The sequence below is a fragment of the Parus major genome, chromosome 19 (assembly GCF_001522545.3).
Source record: "Parus major isolate Abel chromosome 19, Parus_major1.1, whole genome shotgun sequence".
In the NCBI taxonomy this organism is placed as follows: domain Eukaryota; kingdom Metazoa; phylum Chordata; class Aves; order Passeriformes; family Paridae; genus Parus; species Parus major.
The window spans coordinates 4,021,455-4,046,505 of NC_031787.1; the positions used below are offsets into that span (position 1 = coordinate 4,021,455).

The following is a 25,051-nucleotide window of genomic DNA, read 5'->3' on the forward strand; positions in this document are numbered from 1 at the left end:
TGTCACTGATATTAAACCATGGCATGCTCTGGAGAATACACAAATGGGATGACACAGGGTCACAGCCTGAGAGCACTGAAATTCAGGAGGGCTGGGAATTGGGTGGAATAAATGCCTTCTTGAAAGGGAGCCTGATTCCAACAGAAATCAGCGAAACACTTTTACATCCTTAAAGCAACTTTTTGGTTTTCTTCCACAGACAGAAAAAGCACAGAACAAATATATCCACTGACCATGGGGATTCTACAGCATGCATTCATTGTAGAGCAGGAAAAGCCTGCTGAAAGTTGTTACAATAACTCTGGTTAAATCCTCCTGGAGTTTCAGGACTCAGCACCGGGAGCTCGGCTCGCTGAGCACTAAAAGCACAAACGATCAAGGCTTTGCAGAGATAAGCACAGCTCCAATTATCTCCCATCAGCTAAAGAGGATATGCTGCTTACCAAGCTGTCCAGCCCTCCTCCCAGGAGGTCCACAGCACCAATCTGCATGGGGGACACTTGGGGCACATTCACGGTGGGCCCCAGGTCCAGGTTGAGGAGGTCCCCCAGGAGGTCACCCTGGAAAGGGATGACCTGTGTCTGCTCCAGGTTTGTGGTGGTCGTGGTGCCCACGGGGCTGTCACCAGCATCAGGGCTGTGGGGGGAGAACAAGAAGCAGAAAAGACAAATATCAGTCACCTCTGGTGTCCAGTTCCAGGTTCCCAGCATGGGGAAACACAGCAAGAGGGGCTCAGCAGCAGAAGCCAGGCAAAAGGTGGTCCCAGCAGCTGCTGTGGCCTCTGCTCTGCTGCAGGCAGGGTTATGGAATGTGGCTCTTCACCACTTTGAGCACAAAGATTTTCCCTTCATTGTATGTGGTTTTCAGCCCAGCAAAAGGGAATCTTGCAAGGGGTGAATCCTACCCACCCCGAGGATCAGAGACCCCCTCTAAAACAGAGAGCCATGGGTATCACATGGGCTACAGAACTGAAAATAAGCATTTCCTACCTCAGCATAAACCAAGAGATGATTTTCAGCCCATTTGGCCTGAGAATTACATGAAAACACAGGGAAAAATAAATAATCCAGATCTTCTCAGAGATCTAACACCGATAAAACACTTGAGCCCTTACTATGACCAGTGCAAACCCCGCCACTTCCCTCAGATCTAGATTAATCACCTTCTCCTGACCAGCAACAAGGTCCATCAGTCTTTCCTAATTGAAAAACTCAATCTAAAATTGATTCCTCCCTTCTATCAATAATTTCCTTTCCTCTGAGTTAGCAGGCATGCTAATTACTAGTCTAGAATCACTCATTGTACAGCTTCCAAAATTTATCATCATATGCAGTCTGGCTACTTTTTATATCTTTTATATTCACTTGTCACTGAATTTGATAACAAGGAGAGGGTAAAAAAATAACTGTAGCTCCTGGAAAAGTCACTACAATGTATTTATTCTTTAAATCCAGAAATGCTCATATTTTAGATAATTAGAATCCATTTTATATCCTGTTTCCAGCAGTAACTGATAAAATGATTTCTAGCTAACGTTACTGCAGCCAGCAGGTAAGTGCACACAATTGCTGTGGGAATTAGTGTCCTGACAAGGTGTTTAACCCTGGGGCTGTTCTGCAAGCACTGCAGCTTCTGATTTTGAGTAGCCAAAATTCTCTTATCCTTATTCAGCTATTGAGAGGAAAGATTCGGTGACAGAGAATAAGCTGCTCCCAATCCCAGTGCCAGGAGGAAAAGATGGAGCACGAGGAGTGCAGGATGAATAAGTTACCAGGCAGCAGCAGGAAGGCTTGAAAGCTTCTTTGCATTAAAAGCTTTAGAGCCCCAATAGCACTAATATTAGCTGTCCTTTCTGCTGCTGCCTTCAGCAGGGAGAGTGCTGAGTGTGCTGAAGTGCTCACTGAAGCATTCCTGAGGAGAGGTGGTGACTGTGATCCACTCCCACCCCCAGCCTGGGAACAGGAACAGCCTCTCTGAGAGAGGCACATCACAAACCACTCGGTTCCTTCCCAGGATATAATCCCTCTAACACTCCACCCCTTCAACACTTACTCATCCTTCTCCTGATGGAGACACAGAAATCCCTCTGTGTCTTGTGTAACTGCTGCTGCCCCAAAGCCCAGTAAAATTAGGAAAAGACAGAGCTCAGTTGGTTTGTTTGAAAAAAGCAAAACCACAGGCTTCCATTTGTAAAAAAATTCTTTAAAGAGATTCCTAGAAACAACTTTGCATTTTCTTTGAAAGAAAACAGATTCCTAAAGAATATGTGGGTTAAAAAGGGCAAAAAGCCTTGACACAAGCTTTCCCCCTTACAGTCTTGGGTTTGGCCTTGGGAACTGGAGATTTGGCCCTGTGAGTTCAGTCTCCAGCAGCTCCCAGATGTTGGAGTCACAAGGGATGCACAGCCTGAGCCAGAATAAAACATCTCCTGCAGCCACTTGTGAAACAGGGAAATAGAGACTCCTGCCCAAGTCCACCCAGACTTACTTCTCCCAGAAACCCTGTTAATATCTTCCCAAATTTCCCAGCTGATTTATGGATGAGCAGGGGTGGTAGGAACCACCACATGAGGAAACACTGCCAAGCCATCAGATTTCTCCCCCACCCTCAGGATACATCTGCAGCTCTGTGACACTTGGGCTCATTGAAGAGGCAGGAACATTTCACCATCTGTGAGCTGTTCAATGGGTCTTCCCATCAGCTGAGAGCTGCAAGAAACCTGCCCTACAGTGCTCTGAATGGAAAAGAAATGAATCAAAATGCCATCATGTAGTTCTGCCAGCCAGAACTCCTCCTGGGTTTATACCCAGGGAAGCATCACTCAAGGCAGTGCTGCCTTGATCCTCTTAAACCACATTCACTGTGGGCATCTCTCCAGTGCCATCTCACAGTGCCATCAGTCTCCACCACAAAGATCAGCCACCAGAATGGTCACTGGAGTGCAGGAGCTGTACAGAAAATCACCTCACCTCACTGTTTGGACTTATCTTTCACTGGACACCCCTAACTTGCCCTTAAACTGATGCAGAAAACCTCCACAATGACGCCTCTTGAGGTGAGCTCCCATCAGAGAACCCTGCTGTGCCATTAAACTGAGCCCACCCCTTTTTAAACTTATCCCTGCATCAGTGTGATCAGTGTGCAGCACACCCTGCTGAGCATCCCTCACAGCCCAGCTTGCACTGCTGACTGAGGCCTGGGGGTTTGTTTTTGGGGGTTTTATCAAGCAATGGTTCTGCCAAAATCAGAAAATACTTAAGACTCAGACTGAGCATGGGCAATGAGAGTCAAAGCACACAGACACTACATGCAAGAAGATAATCAACTGCTCCTTCAAAAAGCTGAATTTTCTGAGTTAAATCCCCTAAAATGCTATTTGCTGTAGTGACCTGGAACAACAGTGTATGGGAAGGCTGGTAACACCAAAACCCAGCTCATTCTGAGACAAATCTTTAATTAGGAGAGGTGGGAAACTGGCCACCGCTTTTCCTAACTGGTACATTTGTACTTGCTGATTCTGGGTCAGCGCAGCCAGACTCGATTTCATAGGCAGGGAGAAAACAACTCAGCTTCCCAAAGCCAGCCACCACAGAAATAGCTTTAGCTGCTAAGAATAGCAGAGAAGTGGTGTCAGAAAATAGAAAAGAAGCAGCATCGCACACTGATTTATCAGTGCAACAGCAAAAAATAGCACTCCAAATGTCACTTTGGGAATATTATTAAGAGGTAAGCCTGGCTACTCTGCCTCTTGCTGCAAAATACACTCATTTTTGTAATTAATACCACTAGTGCAAATAGCAAACTGTTCACCTGAAGGAGGGACCATGGGAACAGGCCCAACAGCAACACAGCCCCAGCTGGGGCTGAGGCACTGCCTGCTCTTGCAGAGCTGCCAGAACTGTCATCCCAGGGAGCCACTGAAGCACCAGGCAGTGAGCCAAAGCATCTCCCCCACCTCCCAGAGGTCAGACAGACCATGTCAGCCTGCCCACCTTCTTTTGAGCCCTAACAGTGATGGCTTTTGCACTTCCCTTGCTTTACAGGCACCAAGTGAGAAAGGGAGTTTTACCAATCCTTCTCCTTTTCGTGTCCCAGCAGTGAAAGATCCCTGTGTTTTCCTGTTCCAGGAAAGTGATGCTGCAAGCCAGGGGACAGGCTCATAAAGCCATGCTGCTGCTGAAGCAAAGCTCCTGCAAAATCATCTTCTGAAAGATGCCTGCTCTCAACTCTAGTCCTCCTTGCACCAGTCATCCAAAGCTTCTGCTTTTCTATTCAAATTCATGTCAAGAGCACTTATAACCAATGTCTTCTCAAAAAACATCACAGCTTCTCCTCACACAGGAACTTTGATACTTCCTGCGTCTTCTGACCCAGGAATTTGGACACTCCACACCCAGAATCACATTCTGCTTGTAACAGCTCCATGAATGACCTGCAAACTATCAATAAAATCCCACCAGGATGTTGTAAAAGATCTTGGCACCTTTTGGACTGTTTTCTAGAAAGAAACAACCAACTCTGCCCGTGATCCCCTGGGCTGCCTGAGCTCACCTCCCGTGGTGGATTGGCAGGTGCTTGCGGTGGATGCCGTGGCTCCCCTCCACAAAAGCGTTGGGTGGTTTGTGGTACACGGAAGCCAGAGACCCAATGTGGCAGATCAGCTCATCCAGCAGGGTTGGCTCAATCAGATCAGTCTCCTCAGAAATCAGTGGCTTTTCTGAGAGCACCACTTCCTTGGCAGTCACTGGATCCGTGGAAAGAAGGCGCCAGTAGATGTAGCCACGATCCCGCAGGTCTGGGTTGTCAGAATCCTGAGACAAAGCAATGCATCACTCACGGGTCTGGGGTGAACCAATGCCTGTAATCACTTTATTATTCCAGCAGTGATTCTGCTGGATTAAAAACCCCCAACCAACCAGCAGCCACTAATTTCAAAATGATGTTACAAGCTGCTTGTTGAGATGAACATCTTAAAATTAAAAATAAGAGCCGAGAACAAGTCTGGCTTCCTGCTCAGATGTTCAGGGAGGAAAAAGCCCAGGATTTACACCCCACAACTGCCCCAAAACACTGAACTGCCAACTGCTTTCCAAACTTTCCTGCCACTAAGTGCTAGGAGAAGTCCAGAGAAAAGAAAATGAATGGCAATGAGTGTTACACACTAAGAGCAGACACGCAATGCTGCATAATGATCCAAGATTCCTGGAAATATGACTTAGCCAAGGGCACTGCTGGACAAAAAAGATGCTGCAGAGCCACATCTTAATAAGCCATATTCTTCATAGCAAAGGAGATCTTATTTACCCTGCCTTTTAGTTATCTAATGAAGTATGGAGAGATGCTAATGATACACACTCTTAGGGTACTTCAGCACTTCTCCAGCTGTCAATAATACCCTTGTTTTACTGCAGATACTTTTGCCTCTGCATGAAGTGCTAATTATTTCTCTCATCTTTGAGCAGCTCTGCCCAGAGCAGCAAAGTGAGTGGGAATGGTTTGCTGAATAATGTTCTAGGGAGAGGGAGGTGTTGTGGTTTTATGTTGTAGTGAACTGTTCATGGAAACAAGAGCTTGGATTTTTAATCCTCACATCAGCAGAATAACAGGATAAATGTTTGAGGTTTTTTTTCCCCCTGATAAAATTCCAGCAAAATATTGTACACCTCACCAGCCTTCCTCTTGGCATTTATTTTTCTACTCTGTGCTCTCATTGCTGCTGCCCTGTTAGAACCTGCATTTGCCATCTGCCTCAAGACATTCTCAAACCTCTTCTTGGAATGAGACTGAGCTCAGCTCATTTTGCTTGTAAGGTCCTAAATTAATCTCTCTGTTGTCTCACACATTATCTCTGCAGAGCTGGCTCTGTTTGATGGTAGAATTGTGGACTCTTTACACCCTTAACAATCCCTCCCAGACTCTGCACTCAGGATCAGGCAGGGTTTCTGCAAGGGCACACATGAAAGGCCACACTCTCCTACTTGCAGGCACCTCCAGATTCAAGGCTGTTTCTTCCCACAGCCAAAAAAAAAATAATCACTGGAAATGGGTAAACCTACTGAAACAAGAGGCTCAAATCTCTTCCGGTTTCTCTCCCAGTTCTTCCCTTTCCAGGGTCTGCATGCACATGTGTGGAGCAACACCAGTGAACCCTGGCTAGCTCAGCTCCCCACCCATGCAACAGCAGTGGGGATGCAGAGGTCTGAGACCTCAATTCCTGTGTTTCTTCCAGCCCCAGCTGCTCCACTGCTATTTTTACCATATTTTTATTCAGTGGATGAAGCTGGCACCTGCTACAACCACACCTGCAGTCTGTGCAGCTGTGCAGACAAGCCCAGAGACACTCAAAGTGCAACAATACCTAAGCTGGGGAAAGAAACACACATGTAATTATTCTCCCACTCAAGTGAAAAACACCATCTCTACCTAGAAATCAGATCCTGAAGCACAAGGTTTTTCAGTGTTTTACAGCCAGTTATCCTACATTGACTTATTATTCACATAAAATACAAAAAGCCAGACTGAATCAACATTTGTGACAAACAGAGAAAAAAAAAACTAGACGCCTGCTATATTCCAAGGGTGCCATTAAATGTTTTGTGACTCAGCACAGTGGGTTTTAGCACTTAGTACCTTTCTTCTGTTGGCTCAGGCAAACAGCTTGCCCTTGGCCCACTCCTCTCTGAAGAGCAGCTCAGATATCCTACCTAACAGCAGGTTTTGAAGCAAGAAAAGCAGGTCATGGGTTTGTTGCTGCTGACCAGTGCAACTCCCCAAAGGAATGAATAAAAGGTTTAAGTGCAGTAAGTCCACAGGTGTGATTTCTTGCAGCAAAGAGGATGAAAAAGGCCAGCTGATGATTGACTCCAGGTTTTCTGCTCAGAAACAATCACAGCCCATTCAGCTGGCAGACTATTTTTATCACTTGACACAGCAGGTCTGGAGAGGAGCTGCTCTTTTTGGGTACTTTACCCCAGTCATTGCAGCCAAGGAGTGTAAGAAGATCAGCTGAGCTCTTACCCACCCCTGCCACCAGGACATCTCCACTTCTGTCCTCTAGAGCTACAGCAGTTGTGTCTGCCAGCTCAAGCCCAGCCTTGCCTGCAGTGATCTGAGCTCATAACTCAGCACCTCATGCATAATGAATCCATGATCTTAACCCACAGCTACAGCCTCCAGCAAAGCTGCCACATTGGTTGACAGCATCCAAGTACAAAGGAAAAACCCCAAACTTCAGTTCTTTCCTTTTCATAGCCCTGCTTAAACTTTGCTGTTCACAGAACAAAGTCTTTGCTGGGCTCTCTCCCTCTGTTACAGCTCCAGATGTTTAACTGCAAGCCACCTTCAAGGAGAAAGAATTTTGGTTTCTTGATAATTCTACACTGTCCCTAACTTTCCATTTAGTGAGTGAATGGGGAAGGAATTCAGATAAAGCAAGAGCTAAGAAGGAGAAAGCAGATTCCAGATGGCAACAGACATGAAGCAGCTTTTAAATAGTCTCTCCCTGGGAGAGAAGGGAACACCCTTGAATCCAATCTACTGCAAAGCTGCCTGGCCTGGCAGATGGGACACACCACACAGCAGGCCAGCAGAGAGTCTGCAGGGCTCTGGATACCTTGGCTTACCTGTGTGGCCAGGCTGAGGACCTGCTGGACCAGCTCCTGTGTCTCAGAAGGCTTTTTCAAGAACAGCTTCACTATTGCAGTCAGGAGGGTGAGCTGCACCTAAGAGAGGGGGGCACAGGAGAGATTAGAAATTCATCCACTCAACAATGTCTCACAAGTCTCCACATCCTCTGCTGATATAAAATACAAGATTTCAGTTTCCTCACAGCAGTACACTATTCCTTGCCAGTGAAACCCAGTATAATGAGACTCAGACTTTGCTGCTTTCACAGACAAGTCCCTGAGCAGCAGGCTGAGGTTTGTGTCATACTGTGATGAACCCCATCTAAGTTCTGGTCCCCAGTACAGCCATGCCCCCAAGAAATATGCAACCTCTGGAATCCCCTCCAGTTCTGTCTTGTCCTCCCAGGAAGAGAATTTTTGGAGACACAAATAACAAAGCAAAACTGCAGATTCCCAAGAGTTTTACTTTAGCCCAATATTGAAGCTTTTATTGACAGGTATTGTCTGACCACTGCAAAAACATTTACTGTCCACCACACACTGCACAAAACACTACAGATAAAATGTACATTGCAACTCTACCTGAGTACTTTCATCATGAAAACCCTCCAGGAAACTCTCCAGCAGCTCATCTGCATTGTCAATTCTTTCAGCATATTCACCCACTATCCAAATCATGGCAGCTCTGGCATCTGGCTCATCCAGGGAATCCAGGTTCTCACACAGAGTGGCAATGATGCTCTCATACCTGGTTTGTCACAGTACAGGTGGGTTACAGGGGTGAACTGGATTTGTTTTACTCCATTTCTGCCCACATCATTCTGCAGAGAATCCTGCACTGAATTCATGTCTTGTATTTCTACACAACAAGCAGCATTTTCATTCAACTATTTTTTTTAATTCCCAAAGCTGAGGACTGAGATCTCACAGGGTCTTTGCAGTTTAATCCATCAGCAAGACCACACAGATGTGGAGTTCAAGATAAAGCTGCCTCCTTTTCTGTTTGCTAATGGGAATATTTGATTAAACAGTTCAAATTATGAGTCTGAATCAGATCCTTGCTGAAGGCTTCAGTCTGGTAACTCTAAACTGGGTGTTACACTCCCCCCAAGTCTTTACTGTCCACCACACAATATCCCACACTAATTTAGCTACCCCTATGTGTGGGTATCCCCACATACAGAGAATTTCTGACACTGACAGCAGAAATTGCCAGGGTAGCCTGGCATGTCCAATATTATTTTTTAGGTGATCATGAAGTCTCTGCTGAAAAACATTGCTGTAGTTATGTGGCTGAGAGACAAAACCTTACTGCAGAACCAAAATAAGCTGAGTTCTGCCCAAGCCAGAGGGAATACTCGGTGGGAAAAGCCAGCAGTGCTTTGTTCTGCACAACCTGACTGGATCTCAGACCACAGGAGCCATGAACTTTCACAGCCCTGTATGAGGGGACTTGCACACTTCATGGATTTCTAGAGGAGATTAGCAAAACCAGAATAGCCTGATGCTATAAACTTGGCCAAATTTTCTTTCTGGCATCCCCTGCAAGAGCTTTACTGGCTTTTGATCCGGGCTTCAATACAGAGTGGTGGGGAAGGAAAACCTTTCAATTCAAACTAATAACAAGCCAGGCTGACACTTCATCTAGAGCCAAGAACTGAATCCTTCCAAACTAGGAGTGGGATCACTGCTTCCACCTTTGCTTCAGAGCCCTGGTGAGCTGAGTTCTGCTCTATTCTGATGATGGCAGCCAAGTGCTGCCAAAAGCACCTGAGGTTTTTCCACGCACTTGTTGGGGTACTTGCGGAAGATGTCCCTGATGACCACGATGGCCTCCTGCACCACGTAGTTGACCTTGGTCTGGATGAGGTCCAGCAGTGTGCTCACACAGCGCTCTGCAGATTGCTAGAGAGAGCAGAAAAACAACATTTAAAAAGCTAAAGAAACACCCCTGGTCCTGCAGCACACACTGAGGAACATGGCATGTGCATGAGAAAAGGCCCAGAGAGGGACAACACAAGGACAAGAGCTAAGAACTCTGTCCAGAAATGAACAACAGGGTAACAACAGGTTGTTTGTTACAGTGGGGACACCAGCTGGCTCCAGCTCCTGTAGAAAGTAAGAGAAGCAGGTGTGCCAGTAGAAAGTTGGGTCACCACATGAAAGACCTTGAGAACATCACCTACATTGCTATTTGAACCACCCTGGGGGTGAACAGGCCATTGAATGAGCTCTCTGGGGCTTCCCATGCCAGGCAATCAGAGCTGGGAAACTGCAGGAAAAGTTTCTAGCAAAGCCAGAAGGCAGGAGGAAACAGCAACTTGCTGCTCCCAGCAGCAACAGGTTCAGTATTTTTGGAGTGAGGTCACTAACAACACGTGAAATGTACAGCTAAAAACAGAAACTCAGCTGCTCCTAATGCAGCTTTCACATTAATTAGTTCAATTTACAGGCACTGCAAGATAACAAGGGCTGGACACTGTCACGTTCCAGGAACCAGGAGTTAGAGGCAGATAATTCAGGGAGGTCTATTCCCAAACAGCACAGCGAGGCAGGACATCACAGGAGCAACCAACTTCAGCAGCACAGAGTCACAAATAAAGGCAGTGATTTGGTTATTAGCAGAGCACATATGAAGCCTCATTACACAGCTGGTGATTAATGTGGGAAGCAGACTGCTCCTGACGCTGCCTTTGGAGCACTCATAAAGGATTCAGGCTGGAGACAACACTGTAGGGCACAAACAACAGCAATGTAGGTGGATTTTTCAATTTCAGTGAGTTAACAGCTCCCTCAACTTACAGAGCACTTAAAGGCTGGGCAGGAGGAGGAGGAGTGAAATGGCATTTTAGTCACAGGAATCGGTTCTTTGACAATGGGCAAAAAATCTCAAGGACAAACCTCAAGAATTTGGGTCAGAGACTAAAACCTTCTGGCAATTTCCTGCCCTCGTGGGTATCTCACACAGGGCCTGTCAGCACAAACAGGCTGACATGAGGATACACCACAAACCAGCACTTGCTCTGTCTTTGCAAACTGGCAGTAAGTCTTAAGACTCTCCCCTGAAATTCACACCAAACAGAAAAAAAATCCAATATAATTGGTGTCAGAGTGAAGAGAGGCATCACATAAAAACAGGTGATTGGTGTAATATTTTTTTTTATGATGCCTCTCGCTCCTTAGCTCAGCTTTATGGGTACTGTGGCACTACAGGGGCAGTGAATGGCAACCTGACCAGGTCCTGCTCTGATCCCTTCTGCTCCAGAAGTCCTTTCAAGAGAGATGCTTCAGAAATTCAAATTTCACTTCTCCATCTCAATAACTTTCCTCTGATATTTTAACAAGTGACATGATGGGGGTAAATCTGTCCCACACCCATTCTACAGAATCGACAGCACCAGTCACTGCTGGCAACAAGCAGTGCAGCCCTGTCAGAGCCTACAACTAACACAGCTTTAAGAGCTGTACAATTCAAAGAAAAGCAAATTAAAGTTAAGTTTTCTTCTCTTTAGACACTTGGAAGCATGATTTTTTTTTTTCCAGGAAAAGCACAACACCCACTTTGAAATACACAGCAATGATTTTTAGCCAAAGAGTCCCTAGGAAAGTGAGCAGTGGTGGGCACATGCCCAGAAGAGCAGTCCCTCTAACAAAACTGATCTCAGCTCACCCCATCCCTTGTAAACACTGCCTTTTGAAGGTGGACATCCTTGGGGACAGCAGAACACTGCAAACTGATGAAAGTGTGCTGCAGCTCTAACAGCTTTCAAGTTGGAGTGAGGAAGGACAAGCAACCAAAGTCAAAATTGCTTTGTTTTTCTGCAGAAACCAAATGAAAGCCCACAAGATTACTGAAGTAGCACACATCACACTCAGCCATAAGCCTCAATGATTTCTAAGAACCAGGCTGCTGGCAGAGTCTCTTGGAAACGAGACAAATATCCCTGTAAGATGGCTCCTTCTGCTTCTCCTTTGCTCCAGAGGAATTCCTGTCTTTACTGCATCCACTTCATTTCCTTTTCCCACAGGAGTGGTGCTTGTTTTCCTTACAGTCAAAGCATGACATGATGGTTTCTTGTGATGCTGCCACTGGAGCAAACCAATTCACAAGGCAGGTAAGTGTAGCTACACCAGAGTTTGCTGTAGATAAACCCAATTTAACTCTCAGCTCAGCTATCAATACTCCAGCCCTATCCATGTGAAATGATGTTTTGACATCCCCCAACATAATGTGACTGCTCAAGCCTGGGCAAAATCTTGCTGCTAAGTGTGGGTGTTGGTCCCATATCCCAAACCAGGAGCAAAGGGAACACAACATTTGCTTTGTGGTGCACCTCTCAGCAGACAAATGTATTTCTGTCTCACTCTCCCAGGAGTGACAATTAGACAAAAGATAGGATCCCTGAAGGCAGAGCTGAGGTGCTCTGTGAATCCTCATTCATCAACAGCTCCCACTGGCTGTGTCCTGTGTCAAAAAGCAGATTTCTGAGCTTTGGGAACTTGGACAGTGATGGCTGTGAGGATGCCCTGCCATCAGTCACAACTCACAGTGTAAACAGCCTCTAGTAAACACAGATGCACTGGGGACAGGGATTAACCTAGGGATGAGGACACTGTGATGACTTGTTCAATATTTCCCCTCTTTAAATCCGGGTCTTGTCAAAGCAGGAAACTTGCTCAGCAGCATCTCCAATGGAGCAGTGCTAAAATGAAGGTTGAAATGACTAATGGAGAGGCACAATTACAATTAGAGGGTCACTGGGGCATCATTACTAATCCTTTGCTTATCAAATTTGACTGTTGTGATATCAGGGATGGTGAAAAATGCAGGGGAAGAGGGCAGAATAGGGTAAAAACTTCTAAAAACACCCTGATGCTGCAGGAACACACCACCCTCCATGTGCAGCTAGGACAGACACAGGGCCAAATCCTAGTGGGAAAGTGCCTGCTGAAAACTGAAAGGAATTCCCACCCTCCAGCACAGCACTGCTGCAGAAAGGGCTGTCACCAGCTCCTTTTAAACATCTCTGTGGCCCTTTTCCATGCTCAGGAGGGTTTCCTAACGTCACTGCTGTGGCTCCATCCACACAGGCTCCTGCCTGGATGCAGCATGGAAAGAGTGCTCTGATATTCTGAGCTGCAGACATGAAATAGAAGCAGCAGCCCCTGCTCCATGGCACCACACTTCAAATAAAGCCCCTGGCAGTGACAAACCTTTGAGAGCTGAAGGAAGGAAGGGAGAGCTGCACAAAAGGGCAGTTGATTCCCTCCAGAGGACAGAAGTTGGTGTCCTCTGTGCAAAGGCTTGCAGTAGTTTAGCTGAAACAAGAGAATCCTGTGCACTGACACCACGCTAAGCTAGGCATGATTAGGTTATTATTTAAATCTGCTGTCAGGCAATGCTCATGGGAACACACTTGAGCAAAAGCTAAATGAGCTCAGCTGAAATTAGAGCACTTTATGTGACATTTTGCACTCAGTCATCAGTTTACTGAAAAGTACCAACACCACAGCATAAATCTTGCCTCTCTTCACAGGATTTCTGAGCTCCTGACAGGCGTTTCAGATTCACTTACAGGGAAATTAGCAGAGATATCACTAAAAAAAACCAATATTCTATTATGAGCACTTAAGGTGGATGGCAGAGGACATTTCAGACTTGTTTTGGATAACTGCAAAGGTTCCTGGGAACTTGTTTGCATAAGCATTGAGGGAAAAGAGAGCACACTCCAAATGAAGCCACAAGTTATATGGATTTACGTAAGTAGAGTCACTCTGTTTGTATAAATTGCATTTAAGTGCCCCAAATCTCTGCAATTCTCTACCTCTGTGTTCTGTTCTGCTGAAATGGAGGGGAGGGATGACACAAAATGCTTCATAATACTGAGTTTCTCTGTACAATCCCTCCTTCTTCCCCCTTCAAAAGGTCAGGCCACAGCTATTAAAGGAGTTGGATGGACAAGTGGTCATTATTCCACTAAAGCAAATGGAGTAAAATATTCCATCAAGGATGAATGATGTGCCTTGCTCTGCCTGCAAGATGAGAGGAGCACCCCACCCTCCCATGATGTCCTCACAGCTCATGCCCTGCCCAGAGGTGCTCTGCCCATAACCAGGCCACTTGAGGGCCACCACTGAAATTCCAGCAACATGGAAACGAGCTGGCAAAGCCCATCACTGTTTCTGGAGACAGGGAACCACAGAGAACCTCCAGGATGAGATACTTGCCTCCACCTTGATGGCACAGCGGCCGATGGCTCGCACGGCCTTGCGCACGAAGTCGACGTCCACCTCGGTGGCGTATTCCTTCAGCTCTGCCAGGACCTGTGGGGACACCACACCACTGTCACCCCTGGGGATACTCAGAGACCAGCCCACCCTCACAGCTGATGCAGCCTGGACACCAGGAGATGAGCAGGATATTCTTTCACAGCTACCACACACACCCAGCCAAACTCTGCCATCAGCCTCGCCCTCCGAAGCCCACTGGTCTGCTTACACTGGTGTGTAATCCAAACTGGTGTAGGCTGGACAGAGTCAAAACGTGGCCTGGTCTTGATTATTTTCAATCCCTCTGAACAAGAGCTGGGGAAAAATCAGCCCTGCCAAATTTAAAGGTTTCTACCCCTTCCTACACTGAAGAGACATTTGCTGCATGCAAAGCTCTCGACAACCATTTCTGCTCTCTGCTTTTCTGTGCTGAGATGAACCTTTGGATCCCTGGTGAATCCAAACAGAAGATGCAGAGGAGATTTGAGGACACTCTGGAACATCTATACACAGATTAATAACAGCATGAAGATACTTCCCCTTGAAAAACTAAGATTTATTATTTTCTCCCAGTGTTTTTGCTAATTGAAACCGATGAAGGGCTAAGCCCGGGATCAGCCGGGATCTTACAGACCTTTAACCAAAAATCTTTGTCTTAAATCACTTAGCTTACAAAAAATTATTTCAAGAAAAGACCATATGTAATTTATATTCTCTCAGAAGCTCAATTTATTTCAGTTTCTCATGCCAAACATGATATCAGGGATTTAATGGTGATGTCACAAATGGATGGTGAGGGAGAGAGGAGCAGCACAAAGCCAGACAGTCCTTTGAAAAATCTCTCATCCAAGCAAATTGCTCAGAAGAATGACAAGATAAAGAGGCCATGAAGGGCCAGACTGCAGACAGATAAATCTACAAGGAGGAGACAGGACATCTGTGTTTAGAAGTTTTATTATTTCCTTGGATGATCTACATTGCTCAGCACTTGGAGCAGCTGATGCTTCCCAAACACTGCCCAGGACTGGGCTGGAACCATCCTGGTGCCCTGGTCCAGGATGGGGATGGAGAATCTCCAGCAGCAGCACAGGAGGATGTGGCTGGAAGCTGCTCTCAGGTCTCATTCCAGGACATATTCCTGCTAAAGCTTGTGTTGTTTTATGAATGTCTCCTCAGAAGCAGGAGAGATTCATTCATTAGTCTACAGATCTCAAACTGCCCTCCAGACACCGCTGCCTTTCATGCAAACAGCACATATTATTGGAACATTATAAATTCAAATTGGTGTGGAGCCTACCAAGAGTAAAGAGAAAATTCGGAATATGTTCTCACAAAAACTGATTTTTAAAATATTTTCCATGCCCCCAGCACAAAAAGAGCATGAATTACCTTGCTCAGTTCCAAAAACCATCAGGAGAGAGCTGAAGGAGCTGCTTCAAAATGTCACATTAAATGAAATTGCTCTGTGACAATTAGGAAAGGACAATAATAGCACTAACCAGAGGCATTAATCATTCTGCATTAGTGTTAGGCCTCATGACCAGGGATGCACTTGAGAACACCTCCTCCAAGGAAAGGATCTGCATTAAACCAACACCAAATACAAGAAGAATCTACACTGTAAAGCAAATCTCAATTCAGTTCAGCTTCAGCTCTGTGCTATTTCCACTCTGGAAGCAACTTAAGCAAAAGCAGGATTTTTTTAGCTCTGAAGAGTGCCTGTGCAAGCATTTTAACAATTTTACTAACTTGAAATTCACACTCCAATAATGTTTGGCCTTTCTGAATGCCTCCCTTACAGGCACACCCCTCTCATTTGAAACAAGCCTCTCATTCCAACCTGAGCTCTGGCAGTGACTCATTTGACAGGAGCCACGAGTTCTCCTGCTGGAATTGTCATCTGTGAAACAAAATCCACCTCACGGTCACGATGCATCCATGCCACGCTATTAACATTTAAATTATGGGGGAAACTCCACCACCTCCCATTAAAGAACTGTACACAGCACTCTACCAGGCACAGTGATGCCTGAAAGCCAGGATAACTCCAGGAGTAGCTGCAAACACGCTCACACAAGGACCAGGGGAGGGTTTTCCCCTCCCAGAGAACAGCAGGAGTGCCCCAGCTGACCTGGGCAATGTTTGCTTGGGAGGCCAGGCGGATCATGATGTCCAGTTTCTCCAGTTTGACATAGATGGGGTCGTTGTACTTCACAAAGAACACTTTAATCTCCTGCTTCAGGATCTCAGGCCTGCAGGAAACAATGTTATGTCACTCAAAGGTGGTAAAAAACCCAAACCATTGTAACAAAAGGCATCTTTTCTTTAAAAATCTGCCCAAATATCCACTGAGAAACAGAATGGTGTCATTTTGCCCTGGTAGACCAGAGGGGTCATGGACTCCCATCCCTGAAAGTGTTCAAGACCAGGCTGGACAGGGCTCTCAGTAATTTGGAAAGTGGAACCTACAGAGGAGGTTGGAACTGGATGATCTTTAAAGTCCTTTTCAACCCCAACCATTCTCTGACTCTGATTTTATGCCTAGGATGTGAAAGCACCAATTTGAAGAAAGAAGTCTGGATAAAAAGATTATTTAGATACAAAAATGCATAATTCAAGTCTTTCTATGGCCACATCTCCACTTCCTCTACTTGAGCTGCTGAACCAACCACGACAGGCAGTGAACAACAATATTTTCAGTGAAAGAATAACATCCTTATCTCAATGCAAATCCTACAAATTCATTTCCACTTTCACTTGCAAGATGCCAGTGCACAGTAACTCTGCCCTAATATAATCACAAAGTGCTACCCAAGCTATGCCACCATTCCAGCAAGGATCAGCAGCAATGAAACAGGAATGTTGGAGCAAACAGGTGAGAAAAACCCCAAGCTGCTGTCACCAGCCTGGTGCTTCTGTGCTGAACAGAGTAACACAGGCACAGTGAGGTCACTATGAACTGTTCCTATTTGCCATTTTGATTTATACAGGGCAATTCTGACTACTAATAAAGAGAAGGTGAAGAGAGGCAGGTAAAGAAATACTGCATGAAACTGGTATCACAAGTATGCTGTAAAGGAAATCAGTCCAGGCTACCAGAGTCATGAGACTGTTTAACCTGGCTCTCAAGGGATTGAGACTGGATTAAAAGAAATTCTGTGCATGTGGCAATCATCTGAAGGTCTGAGACAACCAAATGGCTTTTGACAACACAGAAATAACACCCCCTGAGCCTTTACCTCTTCTGCACTATCAAGTTGATGTTCCTCAGGGCAACATACTGAACTTCAGGCTCTCCAGACAGCAGGGTCACCAGAGGAGGGGCAAGTTTCTTCAGCAGCATGTTGTAATAGTCAGAGTCCTTGGGAAGGAGCTCCAGGAACTTCATCAGGACCTTCACTGCTGACAGCACCACTGCCGAGTTGGCGTGAGACAGCCGGGGGGTCACTCGCTCACAGATGCTGGGGACACAGGCACAAGAAAGGGTTCAAATGGATTGCAGGGTGCCAAACATTTCAAATTTAAATTTAGGACACGGCACATAGCTGAAGACAGCTTCTCAGACACTGTTTGGATTTGGTTTTGCTCACAATGAATGAGCAAAGCCCTGTTTTCCTGAACGCAGCAGGAAGCAAACAGGGACTTCTCTCACAGCTTCTCTCCTGCCACAGTCAGCTCAGGAGCTATTCCACACTTCCTGCTTTTTCCTGGTGGTATTCTCCATTTGTGTGGTCTTGTCTGTCGCTTACAAACATAACTTTAACAAAAAACAGCTACTGGAAAAACACTTTAGCCTCCATATAGGCATTCAGAGGTGATACACGCTTCTGGCTCGCTTGGGGGATTGCTGTCATTTCAACAGAAAAAGATTTCTGTTCCTCTGAATACACAAGGAAAGAGTGACCTAAATAGCCTCCCAAAGCTCAGCTTCACCATAATGGATCCATAATCAAACAGCATCCTAAACAGCCTATCCCAAAAAGAAAGGAAGTTCGGGTTCAGATGGTCTTTCTTACAGCATCTGTCAAGTTTCTTCCCACTCCCTCCTGCGTATTGCTAACCCAGAACAATCTTATTCCCATCTGTGCCTCCTGAAGTTTCCTTCCCTGCAGGATTTGCTTTCAGCCATGCTGGAAGGGATGCAGCACAGCTCAGTGAAGAGCAGAGAAATCCAGATAAGGGCTGGAGCACCCCCAGCTACCTGCATGTCCCAGCTGCCTCCTCTCTCTGTGCCTCAGTTTCCCCATGCACAGGGGAGTGACCCTGCAGCCTTGCTGGAAAGGAGGGGTGGCTTTCCCAGTGGAGGCAGACTCCAGGAGATAAACTCTACACAAAGGAGCAAAAGGAGTTCCTGCCCCTTCAGTTGGATAAACAGCTTTTCAGAGGAACTGCAGCTGAGGAACTGGGACGTGCCCACAGGTGTTCACACCAAGTGCTCCCTCTGACAGGGCTGGGAAAACATGGGCCTCACACCCTGGAGATCTCTGCAGATTTCTAGCACAGAAACAGATCACAAGGGAAAAAAAAAACAACAAAACAGCAAGACTACTGGCAGGTTTCTTAGAAACAGTGCATTTTGTGCCTCAGAAACAGAGTCAATGAAGAAACCCATCAAATTCCAAATGGCCTGGCCAGGATTTTGCATGTGGGCTTGTGATGCTTCCTCCCCCTCCATCCCCACATCAGCTGCATTAAATACATCATCTCAGAGTCTCCCTGTTCCAAGTTACTTTTCTGGCTGAATCCTTGTTTTCTTGGGAACACAATCTGGCTTTTTGTGATTCTGGAGACAGATGAGGAAGAAGCTTGAAGTGCACAAACTAACAGCCCACTACCCAAAACCTAAAGTCTTTCTATTTAGGTTCAGCCATTGCAGCTAAAGGTAAAAGCACAAAGGTGAATTTGGAGCAATAAGAAAAATATTTTCTTACCTTTATTTTCACTTCTATCATACCACAGACTAGTTTTCAGTTATGAAAATATTTCAGTCCCAGACCTGTAGTACTTTGGAAACCCACAAACCTATGAAGGCTTCTTGCCTCTCAAAGCAGCAAAACCAAATAGGAAAGTTCTGCTTTAAACCAGAAATCCTCCAAACAGTGTTTCCTCTGTTACAGGTTTGGTCTTGGGCTGATCCCTTCTTAGTAGTGCCAGTTCCCACAAGAACCAGCCTTTTAAATAGAACTAAAAAAAAGCTAAAAAAAGATAAACAGAAAAATGGTTCTGCAGAGGGAAGGGACAGGTTTCCAGCATCAGCCCCAACTACCAAAAGTAGCTTTGTTTTTAAATCTAGTTTATCAAGTCTTATTTGTGCTGCCACAGTGCCCTGTGACCAGAAGTCCTCTCAGAGCTGTAACACTCCCAGCAGGCTCCAAGTGCCACCAAAATGCCACCTCACCTCTGAGCTTCCCGGTCATCCTTGGGGTTGTAGTTGGACAGACAGTCCAGGATGAAGATCTGCCCCCACTCTGTGCACTCATTTAAAGCTGTCAGCAGCTTGTTGATGTTCTGAGGGTTCAGATCCAGCAGGTTGCTGTTGGGGTGGGACTCGCTGATCTCCGACAGGGCGGCCACGGCGTTCGCTACCACCTGTGGGAAGAAGAGTTCCCTGTCAGCAGATGGAACTGAGACTGGAGGACTCCAAAATCATTGAGTTCAACCATCAGCCCAATCCTGCCAAACCCACCACTAAATCATGTCCCCAGGTACCATATTCAGATGTTTTTGGGCACTTTCAGGATATCCTAAACTCTGGGGCCAGTACAAGTCCAAGCAGCTGTGGTTGGCAGGGATTGATCCGGTGCTGGAGCAAACTGGAGCTCTTTCAGCTGCCACATCAGTTATCTGAGTTATCTGAGTTATCTGAACCTTCTGGGATGCAGCCTCACAACCTCACAACCAACCTGCAGAGCCCACAGCTTCACTGGGAGGAACGAGGAACCAGGACAAGGACATCACAAGAGACTTTGCTGTGGAAGGAGCTGGAGATGGCATCCACCACCACCCTGCCTCCCTACATCCTCCACATCCAGTTCCAGGGGATGCTCAGCTTTACAGTCAAGGTGCCCAAACCACCAGTTACCCTATTTATTCAGGAATGTGTGCCTCTTGCCCATTTCCCCATGGCACAAGGCTTAACAGTGACCCAGAAATGAGCTGGCAGGTGCCTGGCAGCCTCCAGCTCTGCAGTAGCACTGGCAGGTCACACAGCTTGAGAACAAACAAACAATTTCCTTAAAATGGGCAACCCCTGCTAAATTCTTAATAACCTGTATGTCAGTTTTAGTCTCCAGAACATCCTTTAGCTTTGTGGAGCCATGGTAAAGCAAAAAGTCCAGCACAACATCCCTGAAAATATTCTTGCTGCATTTAGGACTATATAAGGTCTTCTCTTTTCTAAGCACAGATGAAAGGAAACACAGAGAGGTCCAGGGTTCAGCTTGACTCAAACAGAAGTGGGAGTGCAGCATAAATTTCTAATTCTTAGTTCCAAACTCAGATTCAACAGTTATTCCAACAGACTCCAAAAAACAGTTTTTTTTTAAAATAGAAGAGTTGCAGAATATAGAGACAAAATAGAAAATCTGCAGATGAGGCTAAAGTCTTATTTGTTTAACTAACAGGAAAAGAGATTTACGCTGAGTTTGACACACAAATCTGAAATCCCCTATGAAAAGGCATTTTCAGGACATTTTACAATGTACATCATGTCCAGCCCAACTCCCCCCAGTAAATACCTGCTCAAATGAAGATTTATAGTGTTATTTTCTATGAGATTAAGGCAAAAAAAACCCATCTTATCTAAAATCATCTGATTGTTTGGATGGCTAAAGATGCTTTTGATGCAGTACAATGGAAACAAGAACAGCACAAGCAGAACTTTCCCTGCCTTGTTCCCATCCCTGCTCGTCATTAAACCAATATATTCCAAAGTCATTGCACAGGCCCAGTAATGTTGATTGTTCTGCATTTCACACCTAGAGGTCAGAGATAGGATTTTGATCCAAGATTTTATGAATTTCATTAGTTGAATGAGCCTTCTGTCACCAAAACCATTAGCAATCAGTGCTGCTGTCTTCTTGTACTGTTTTAATGAGGAACTTATTAAGATAGGCTACTTGTTCTCCTCATTATTTAATTTGCCTAATTCCTGAATGGTTAATGTGACACAGCATAAAACTGAAGTGAAAGATTTTTAATATCATTGTATTTTTAAAGTTTACTAGTGAAGACAAATCACAAAAGCCACTGAGAAGTTCAAAATCCTTATGAAAATGCACTTATAAAATGAAACTACTTTGGGGAAAAAAAATTGAATTGACAAAAAAATTTACAGAGCCAAAGCATCAGAGAAAGGGATCTGTCAGTTGTCCTGAGGGACAGGAGCTCTGGCAAATGCACTCACACTGTCAGGCACCTTGTTGTAGTAACTGATAAATTAGCAACTAATAGAGAATTTCAGAATAGAACTGAGACTGGAGAAGAACTCCAAAATCATTGAGTCCAACCATTAACCCAGTCCTGCCAAGCCCACCACTAAATCATGTCCCCAGGTGCCATATTCAGATGTTTTTGGGCACTTCCAGGATACCCTAAACCCTGGGGCAAGTACAAGTCCAAGCAGCTGTGGTTATGTTTCCTTCCTTGCAGGGTCCATGGAGTCTATTCCTGTGTTTGCCATGGGAAAAGGATGGACAGAGATGCTGTTCCCAGGGGTGGAGAACAGCAGCTCCAACCCAGAGACCAAACTGTGAATGAGCTTTTGCCCTCAGGATCCTTTGGGTCCATGTCAGCAAAAATGCAAATGTCCAGTTCAAAGGTGAGGATGGGACACCACGTGGCAACCCACTCATAATTCCATTCAAAGCATCCATGAGGAAGTGGCAGAAGGCCAGATGGAGTTAGGAACATGGGCTGTGGTTTCCCTGAATGTTAGAAAAAGCACTGGGAGGGGTTGTCAAACATCTGGAGCAGCTCAGTCGTGCCAGAGGAGCTTGGATCTACAATCCACAGTCCACAATTAAAGCTGGTCCCCACCTCAGCACCACAGTGCCAAGGACATAAATGAGGCAAAAGGGGATAAGTGAAAGGGTGAGGAATAAATTCAAACTTTAAGCAATATTTATTAAAAAAAAAGGACTTGCTGGCGATTTGCACTGAACATATTGATGTGTTATGGTGTTGTGCTATGCCAACAAAAATCAGCATCTTCAAGGCTTTTCACACAGCCCCAGCAGAGCTGAAAGGCAAACAGCTCCCAGGAAACAGTCCAACACAAACACTGGCTGGAGCACACACACTCACCTCTTCCCTGGCACTGCCACAGGCAGGAACAGGAACATGGAGCTGCACAAGCCAGCACTGCACAATTCCAGCACACAACTCCTGCTCTGCCAACTGCTCCCACCAAGGGAGGGGTCAGCTCAAGGACTGGAGCATCCCCCACCAAGAGTTATCACTCAGGTATGGCAAAAAGTCCATAAAGAACCATTTAATACCAATTCCTGTACTACATCACCTGCTAATCCAGTGTGTGCTTTGGAACTCATGGAGGTGCCACTGGAAATATTTAGAAGGATGGGTTTTGGCCAAAAGGAAAAAAATTAATCTGCAATATCAAAGCTGAACCTTAAGTCTTCAGCTTAACTGACATTTCTTCCTTAACACACCAAAATCATAAAGTCCAACTACATTAAACAGCAAGAACAAAGTGATAAGTTACAAGATGTTATTTTCTCTTTAAAATAAAAAATGATGGAATTGCTGGGCAATCAAAAGTGACATAAAAGTAAGCTAAAGCATTACAAATGGTATAGGACTAAGGAACTAGACAAGTTTCACAGGCTGATGGAAGAAAAATCCCCAAGTTTCTTTACAAAACAAAGTATTCTCTGCTTTTCAAAACATGCCCCACTTTTATTTTGATAAAAAACCAACCAGTTGTATAATTTATCCCATAGATTGGAAGAAGCAGATTTAAAGTACATAGAACTAGCAACTGGTGTAGTCTTGAGTTCTCAAAAATAATGAAAAAACCAGAAGTCAACCCAGTAGCCACAGATATGTGAGTCTAAAAAGCTAATGAACAGGAAAATCTTTTAAAGTTTGAAATTCCAAGTTAAATCCACAGCAAAATGCCTCATTTGACTCACAATTAAGAATACCAACTTTAAGCTAAGAGCTACCAAATGGTGATCTACTTAAAAAATCCCCCAGAAAATAAAAAAATGCAGAGCAGATTGGAGAATTAATAATAATTAATAACAGTAACAGGTCCCTGGCTTGCTGATGTAAATCAGTTCACCCTGGGTACACAATGACATTATTCAAATGCAGCCACAGCAACATCCCTTTGGAGCACAGATGAGCAGAATGACAATAAACCTCCTTTTGGCTGGAATTTCCCAATAAATTTGGGCTCTTGGAGAAGAGTCACTGGGATGAGGATAACCAAAATCTCCCAGGCTCTTATTAAAAAAAAAACAAACCCAAACCAAAAAGCCCAAACCTCTATGCTTAGAGCTACCTCACAGCTTTAACAAGAGCCCAACAGTTTTAAATCCACCTCCAGACAAACTCCCTCTGCAGCCAGAGAGACCAGACCCAACCTCGCGGGAAGCTGCAGAGGTAGGAGCACTGCGATTTCCAAGTGATTCCTTCTGGCAGCTCAAACCTTCAGCTCAGAGCAAATGGTATAAAACAGCACCAGGGAGGGAAGGGGGTGGGTGAAAACCTGTGTGTCTGCCTGGCAGCCCACATGGAAAAGCTTTGCAGGGGCTGGGGGGACAGGAGGGAAGCTCAGCACATCCCGAACGCCAACCAGTCGAAGCAATCAGATTATTTCCCTAGCATCCCAAGCTAATTGGAAATTAAACCAAGTGTGTAATGGAGTTAATGAAATACAACGTTCTGCTGCTTGAAACAGGAACCTCTGGCTCGCCATGCTGTTGAAGTGAAGTGAAAATGAAGAAGAGGAGGAAAAATGAAGGGGCTCGGAGAAGATGCTGGGGGAAGGAAACGTTCCCTCCCCAGCTGCAGACTCCTGCCCTCCAGGGAGCTCTCCTCCAGGGAGCCAGGCTCCAGGAGATGTTTCTGAGAATGCAGAGGTGCTGACATTTCAAAGAGCACTCTGTACCTGCAGGGTACATCCGTGTCATTAAGCACAGACTCCCAGACGGGAGATTCAGAGCATCCATGGATGGGTTTCACTGGGCTGCTCATTTTTATGACCACGCTGTGTGCCCCCCAGAGAACACAACCCCTCATCCTGTTTACATCCTATCTCCAAGCCCTCCTTACTCTGCTTCCCTAAAAACAGCCCAGGAACCATTAAAATTTCTTACTTTACAAAAGTAATGATTTCCTGTGAGGGTGGGGAGACCCTGGCTTAGGTTGCCCAGAGAGGCTGTGGCATTCCTGTCCCTGCAAGTGTTGAAAGGGGCTTGGAGCAACATGGGATAATGGAACGTGTCCCTGACCATGGCAGGGGGTGGAACAGATTGAACATTAATGTCCCTTCCAACCCAAACCCTTCTGTCATTCCATGATTCTATGAAATGCCTCAACCATGCAGTCAGAGAGCCTCTCACACTGTTAATGCTTGTTTATATGTATAAATATAAATTAAAGCTCTGGGAGACTCACACACTCCCAGTTCCTGGTCACATCCCAAAAACTGCCTGGGTGGGGAAGACCTCCTGGCTTGCTTTTTGGAAGTGGGCTGAATTTTTATGGAGGTGTCAATGGAAGGAAAGTGAAGTGTTACACTTCCCACGGTGTGCTTGCCCTAACTGGGTTTTGCACTTCCCTGCAGAAAAATGGCACTTTGTGGCAGACTGGAACATCACTCCTGCTCTCATATCCTTGCAAAAATCAGGATGTGTGAGCTGTAAGGCAGGAAAACAAGCTTCCCCCAACTGTTGAAACTCTTGTGGAAGGTGTGCAAGAAGCTGCTCAGGGATGGCTCCATCACAAGGGGCTTCTCCTTGGCATAGAACAGCCCTCAGTGCAGGAAATTAAACTCCACAGGAAGACACAGAGGGTCTACAACTCTTTATTCTCCTTCCAGAAATCACTATGCTGTGATCCCAGTCTGGATCAGTGATGTGTGTGGTACCTACCACACACATCAGAAACGTTTTGCTTTATTTTTTGCA

The 25,051-nt window shown here is 45.5% G+C and overlaps 1 protein-coding gene across 5 annotated transcripts in view; it reads right to left on the reverse strand.

Moving 5' to 3' along the window:
• The window catches only part of AP2B1 (adaptor related protein complex 2 subunit beta 1), a 76,710-nt gene that overhangs the window by 35,190 nt on the left and 16,469 nt on the right, over positions 1-25,051 (reverse strand). For all 5 annotated transcript variants that reach the window (XM_015646638.3, XM_015646635.3, XM_015646636.3 and 2 more), the window contains exons 6-14: positions 19,294-19,484; positions 17,135-17,356; positions 16,027-16,147; positions 13,854-13,949; positions 9,415-9,530; positions 8,208-8,373; positions 7,623-7,721; positions 4,552-4,811; positions 444-636 (exon numbers count right to left, since the gene is read on the reverse strand). In XM_015646638.3, coding sequence (XP_015502124.1) covers positions 444-636; positions 4,552-4,811; positions 7,623-7,721; positions 8,208-8,373; positions 9,415-9,530; positions 13,854-13,949; positions 16,027-16,147; positions 17,135-17,356; positions 19,294-19,484 — 1,464 coding nt within the window. The remainder of the gene's footprint in view (positions 1-443; positions 637-4,551; positions 4,812-7,622; positions 7,722-8,207; positions 8,374-9,414; positions 9,531-13,853; positions 13,950-16,026; positions 16,148-17,134; positions 17,357-19,293; positions 19,485-25,051) is intronic.